A 6,568-nucleotide genomic window follows, 5' to 3' on the forward strand; every position below is an offset into this window, starting at 1 on the left:
AGTATATACACCTATCTACTGTACAGACAGATCCATATTTCTCACTTACTTTTAAGCACACTGACCCCCCTAAGAAGATGGCAGCTGAGCAGTATGGTTACCAGAAAAAATAGCTAAATAAACACAATAAAACTGGGGTAAACAAACTTAGAGGTACAACACAAAACACTCCTAATGCTTTAGCGAAACTTTTTTTTAAATGGTTTGTGCTTTGTTTTATTGTATTTGGGAGGGGGTGGAATCTCCTTTTCACTTCTCTTTGTTAGGCAATAAATTCCAAGGCAGTGGTGAAACACGGCAGAAGGGGCAGGAATGACAAACACAAACACTCCACTGCCTGGTATTCGTAAACACTTTCTGCCAAACCTTTTATTGTTATAATAACCTGGGTGACAGTGACTAACAATCACACAGAGAAGATAGAAAACAGAAGGCCCAAGTAAATGTGGTTTCTCTATCTGCTAGTCTCAATGAGTCAACTTAAGGAAACAAGGGGGAAAAAGGTCTAAACTTAAAATAATGAAATTCACTGGGCCAAACAAAACTAATCATCATTAAATTATATACACAGGACTGTTTCTTGAGGTAGGGGAGACAGACATTGGAGGAGGAGCGGATGATTCTGTCTGCACATTTTCAGAGAAAGATTCATCTCCAGGAGAGCTGTAGTGCTTTGACTTGAATAAGGTGATGGTTTCAGATATAAAACAAAGAAAATGACATTTTTGAACACCACCAGATCAATGAGCAGAGTTGTGCCTATTTTTCCTGGCACTGCATAACATGCTATATCAGATTAATTCTGAACAAGATTAACACTAGATGAATTAGATCAAAGCTCAAAAACAAGAATCTACAAAAGTAGAATATTAAAACTTAAGTAGCCATTTGGATGTTTAAACCTAGCACACATTTCAACCTCCCTCATCAAAAAACAATAACAACATCTCAAAAACTTGCAAGTTCATATATTAAAAAAACAGCTTAATACTTCTCTTGATGAATGTGTTTCATTTGAATTTATCAGCCACTGTGGCAGCATGCAAAAAAACAAAAACAAGGCATACTGCCAGTCTGCTCAAAATGAATGTACTAATTAAAGGTGAAACCAAATTTCAGCATTAAAGAGCCAATAGAACATTTTGTAAAGTTCAGCTTAAATTTTTGCAAGTTTGTGGGCATGCTTTTTAAAATAACTGAACATAAAAATTAAGGAAACCTTAGGAAAAACTGTGCCTAGCATCACTCTTGTTCTGCAAACACACCTTAAAAAAAATAAAAGCCACAACACAGAACTTGTCTGTATAATTAGGACCACATATGTAAATGAATATTCTGGACATGAACACAGAGTAAAATCTCACTTCCGTACTGATGATCTCACATGAGAGTACCTTCTGGCAGAAAACACCTGCACTCAGGCCTGTAGCATCTAGTCACCTAAAAAGGTATCGTTACTTAAGGGAAAACAAAACCTGGAGGGGTGGGGGTCTCCAGCATAGAGCGGGCAGGATTCTGAACGAAGGAAAAAAAAAAAACAAAACAAAACAAACCTACATAGATGAGAGAAAGAAAGTTGTATGTAGAATATCTGCATAGTCAACCCCGTCAGATGTGGTTTACTCTTGACATTTCAAATCTGTAGTGTGTCTGGGAATGCACTACCCAGTCAGTATTTTCCATAAACCTGCTTTGTGTTTCCTGTTCCATCACTTAAAAGGTGTTACACAGTGTAGTCACCACCACCACCCCCCACTTAATAAGCAATTATGCTTGAAAATAATTACAACAATAATACTCATTTCCACATTAAGGCAGAATGCCTACATCGGCTAAGAATTAAACACTGCAACTTTCTTTTATACAAAAGTTGGATTCTTTTATTTTTAAACAAATTAAAAATACTGAATATATAAACCTATCATTCTATAAATATAAAATATTTGATATTGAAAAAAGGAAAAAACATTTTTCCAATGTTTTTGCTCAATATGGATGTGGCAGTTGTGTTTTCAGTTCATGATAGTTTTTACAATAACAAAGAAAAAAAAGACAACTGCAACAGAGCATTTAAAGCAAATCAAACAAACACATTAAATAGCAAGAGAAAAAAAATGAAGATTCTCCAGAAAAAAAAACTTCCTTTTACATCAAGAAGATCACTGAAGAGGTGCATCCTTATTAAAAGATCCACTGCTTTATATTAGAAAGTGTGTGTGTGTGTGTTTCAATATACATATTGTGATTTGTGCAACAAATCAGCTAGCTTTTACTGAAGACAAGTCTTTGAACTTAACGTGCAGCAATACAAAGCTGAGCTAACAAAAGACCTCTCCCTAAGGTCCTAACGCCTTCTCGGCAGCCGCTGAAAGGACAGACTGTTTTTCATATTATAGTCTTGGGGTAAAAGAAAGAAAAAAAAAAAAAAGTTTAACAGAAAATAAGAGGCACGATATTTGCTCACTTGGCGAGTACCCCACTCACTTATCTAGAAAGTGCAAAATGCCACGAAGCAGTATCCAGAGTCAATACTTTTGTTTACTTCTTTGAGGGAAAAAAAAAATCCACATCAGGACACTGCCAAAAAATAGTATCATAAATTAAAATAGTCCACATACAAAAATTGTATTTTGGAATTCGCACATCACCCCATTCGATATATAAACTTGTTCAGATGCGCAGTATTATTGAGTGTTCTATTTATTAGGTTTTCAACCTTTAAACATATTCTATAATGATATTCCAAAGAACACACAAAATAAAAAAGTGAACAAGTTAAGACTCAACATCCTTCATAAACATATCATGGGGGGGGGGGGGGGGGAGCAAAAAAATCCCTGCCACGTTTTTAATGCTTAAAACCGAAACATTTAATCCATTCTTAAAACATTTCTTAAAATGGACATTTACGAGAATATTTATCAGCTAACCCTATTTAGTATATTGTATAAAAATGGAGAAAATGTGTTGCTGGCTTAAAAACAACAACAAAAAAAAGTCTTAGATGCCAACAGTGCAACTTGCATATTGTTTAGAGGACTTTACCAGTACACATTAGCTAATAGGATTTAAAGAAAGGGGAGGGAAAAAAAAAGTTGAATACCACAAGCTTCTTTTAAAACCTTATTTGTTTGTTTTGCAAGAGGAAAAGAGAGAGGGAATCCAAATTTAAGACATTGCTGGCATTTTGCTCAACACCATATGGATTCCAAAGCAGTGTATCTTCCCCAACAATATCTGAAAAGGAGTTATTTGTGTAAATGGAGCTGCTATGGAGATATACAGACAAAAACTGTTAAAAAGAGTGTGCCATTCAACTTTGCAAAAAGCTGATTAACAAACTCTGGAGTCACACAACTTTTTGTATTCTTCCCTTCTCAGAAGAGATTAACGCACTTATATTTACACAAAGGTTACTGATCTATGCAAAGACAAACACGCACGCAATCATACAACATGTTATAAGAAAGAGAGACAGTGTTAAGAATAAGTATACATCCATAGGTTCTTGCATACAAACACACGCTCATCATTATTGGGGATGTGGGGGGAGTTTAAGGGGCCAAGCGGACTTCAGGGCCCATAATACTCCAACTGAATCAAACAAAGCAGGCAAAAATAGAATAAAGCGAAGTGTGTTGCACACAAAAAAAAAACAAAAGGAAAAAAGCGGCACAGGTTGTTAAAAATGAAACAAACAAAAAAAATAATAAAACACCCCAATCCAACTGGGGGTCCTTGGCTCTTCAGTGTGCAGTCTCTCCAAGCCAATGGAACTAATATTGGAACCCATTATTAGTACAGGAAGAACACGATAACTGCTCGTCTATAGTTCATAGATATATTTATATATTGTTTTATGTTTTTTTACAAAACAACGTAAAACAATTTGAAAAGGTGAAAATGTCTTGTTTGCTTTTTTTTCCTCTTTTGTGTTTTTTTTTTTTGTTCGTTTTAAATACAAATATATAGTTACAAAAACTCTCACGGCTGCTATGTACAACATACCATACAACGTTAAAAAAAATGCCAGTCTGTCCGTAGCGGCTCGCGCCGAGGGGAGCCCGCCTTCACACTGTCGTCTCCCCCTGCTTACCGTTTGCCAGTCTCGTATAAAACTTTCGCCACGAATTGAGCGTTTTGCCGGACCAAATCCAAAAGCCCGAAGTGATTCCTACAATGAGAGTCATGAGATATTTGATCATGAAGACCGTGAAATCCGGAGTCATGTGGGGGTGCGTGCTGGACGGGCAGGGGATCGCATAGGTCTTACAACTGTGCGACACCCAGCTTTTCTCCCACTGTTCTCGAAACGCCTGTTCGTAGAAATAGCAGGCGATAACGATAGTGGCCGGCACGGTGTAGAGGACGCTGAAGATGCCTATCCTCACCATGAGTTTCTCCAGTTTCTCCGTCTTGGTACCGTCGTGCTTCATGATCGTCCGGATACGAAACAGGGACACGAAGCCGGCTAGCAAGAAAGAGGTTCCGATGAACAGGTAAACGAAGAGGGGTGCAAGCACAAAGCCTCGCAGCGCGTCCACGTTGTTTATGCCCACGAAGCACACTCCGCTGAGCACGTCCCCATCGACTTGCCCCACTGCCAGGATGGTGATAGTCTTGATAGCTGGCACTGCCCACGCCGCTAAATGAAAGTACTGGGAGTTGGCTTCGATGGCTTCGTGCCCCCATTTCATGCCAGCCGCCAAGAACCAAGTCAAAGCCAAAATAACCCACCATATGGAACTGGCCATACTGAAGAAGTACAGCATCATGAAGAGGATGGTGCAGCCTTCCTTTTTGGTGCCCTGCACCACTGTCCTGTAACCCTCGTCCGCGAACTTCTCGTTACAAACCACTCTGTCCTCCAGCAGAAAGCCGGCGATGTAGGCGATGGCCACCATCGTGTAGCAGCCAGACAGGAAGATTATGGGGCGCTCGGGGTAGCTGAAGCGCTTCATGTCCACCAGGTAAGTGAGCACGGTAAAAAGGGTGGACGCACAGCACAGTACGGACCAAATCCCAATCCAAATGCGGGCGAATTTCAGCTCGTCCTGGCTGAAGTACATCATCCCGTTGGATCGCAAAGACTCGCAGGGAGCCCCGCAGTCCTTTTGTCCCAAGAAGTGGTAGTTCATGTAGGTGGGCACCTTCAGGGCTCGGGGGCAAATGAATTGTCCATTGGAGCCCTTGGGGCTCATGGTTCCTTCGGGAGCAGAGGGGGTTGGGTACAGCGTGGGCCCGTCCGACTTGTTCTGCCCCACGCACAGCTCGCCGGCTCCGTGCACAGGGAACGCTTCGCATGCCAGGGTGTCGGGCCACTGAAAGCCGAACTTGTTCATGAGCGCCTCGCAGCCCTGCCGCGCCCGCTCGCACAGTGACCGGCAAGGGGGTAGCGCCTGCTCCAGTACTGTGCACACCGGTGCGTACATAGAACACAGGAAAAACTTGAGATCGGGCGAGCATTGAACTTTCACCAGCGGGTAGAACTGGTGCACCTCCAACCCAGCGTCCTCCTGGTTCGTGTGGCCCAGTAAATTAGGCATAATGGTCTCGTTGTAAGCGATATCCGTGCAAAGAGGTATAGAAATTGGCTGACAAAATCCGTGCTCCGGGATTGAAATACCTCGTTCGCTGTTATACTGTCCGCAAGCGCCCCAAAGTCCCCAAAACAAGATATACACTAGCGGCCAGAGCATTCGCGTCAGTCTTGGAAAATCCAGCATAGGGTAACTGCGCCCAGCCATACTTTTGCGAGTCTTTCAAAACTAGTTTCTTTGCTTTCTTCTCCCCGACTCTTTCCTTCTCTTCCAGATTTCTCGTATTTGTGCTGAGGTAAACTTTAGCGATCACAACAGCCGCACATCTGGCCACTCTGATACCCACGTCCTCTCCTCTCCCCGATGATTTCTAGGTGAAACGAGAATTTAAACAGATGCAGACGCGATACAACACCCCGCAGTTTCTCTCTCACTCCGACCATTTGTGTCAATCCCTCAGCTCTGCTCAGACCAGTTTCCAGGCGCCCCACAGTCTACTCTTCATATGGAATAGAGGGAGTGGCCTTGAAACAGATGGCAAATTTTAGGGATCGTCTGCAATTTTCACGTTTCGGGTTAACTGGTGTAGGTTATTGTGAGTTACAGACACCGAATCTATTAAAAATGAATACATTGTAGAAAAAGAAGAAAGACATTAGCATTTCTTAAAAAAGGTAAATAATTCTTTCACTTTTTACTCCTACATTTGCAAAGCAGTTCCATGATCCCTGAGATAGGAAGCATATTTGTAAAATTGGCACAAAGCTCTCATGAACTTGCGCTACACTTGATGATTATGTGAAAAGTTTACAGTTACTGCTTTAGGTCTCTATGTGTTGGGCAACTGTCAGCGTGCACTAATACTTTAGAATACAGTACAGTCGGCACGTACTTAGCAGGCTCTGACAAATTAGCGACCATAATGCTTTTACATATCTCACAAATTACATACATTTTCCGTGTTCGTCTTTGGATTCAGTCTTGACCAGGGTATACATTTCTTCCTTGCAGGAATCGCTAGAATTTAA

At 41.1% G+C, this 6,568-nt stretch overlaps 1 protein-coding gene across 1 annotated transcript; it reads right to left on the bottom strand.

Annotated features, from left to right (window-relative positions):
• Positions 1 to 1,853: 1,853 nt before the first annotated feature.
• Positions 1,854 to 6,031, bottom strand: LOC114663399 (frizzled-1-like). Its single transcript, XM_028817111.2, has one exon. It carries the CDS (start codon positions 5,745 to 5,747, stop codon positions 4,071 to 4,073), a length of 1,677 nt encoding a protein of 558 aa, XP_028672944.1. The 5' UTR covers positions 5,748 to 6,031; the 3' UTR covers positions 1,854 to 4,070.
• Between the last annotated feature and the right edge of the window lie 537 nt (positions 6,032 to 6,568).

This window comes from Erpetoichthys calabaricus, chromosome 13 (genome assembly GCF_900747795.2).
Source record: "Erpetoichthys calabaricus chromosome 13, fErpCal1.3, whole genome shotgun sequence".
Classification (NCBI taxonomy): domain Eukaryota; kingdom Metazoa; phylum Chordata; class Cladistia; order Polypteriformes; family Polypteridae; genus Erpetoichthys; species Erpetoichthys calabaricus.

Excerpts from the sequence above, each read along its gene's own strand:
- LOC114663399 (XM_028817111.2), bottom strand. The coding sequence starts at position 5,747 with ATGGCTGGGCGCAGTTACCCTATGCTGGATTTTCCAAGACTGACGCGA.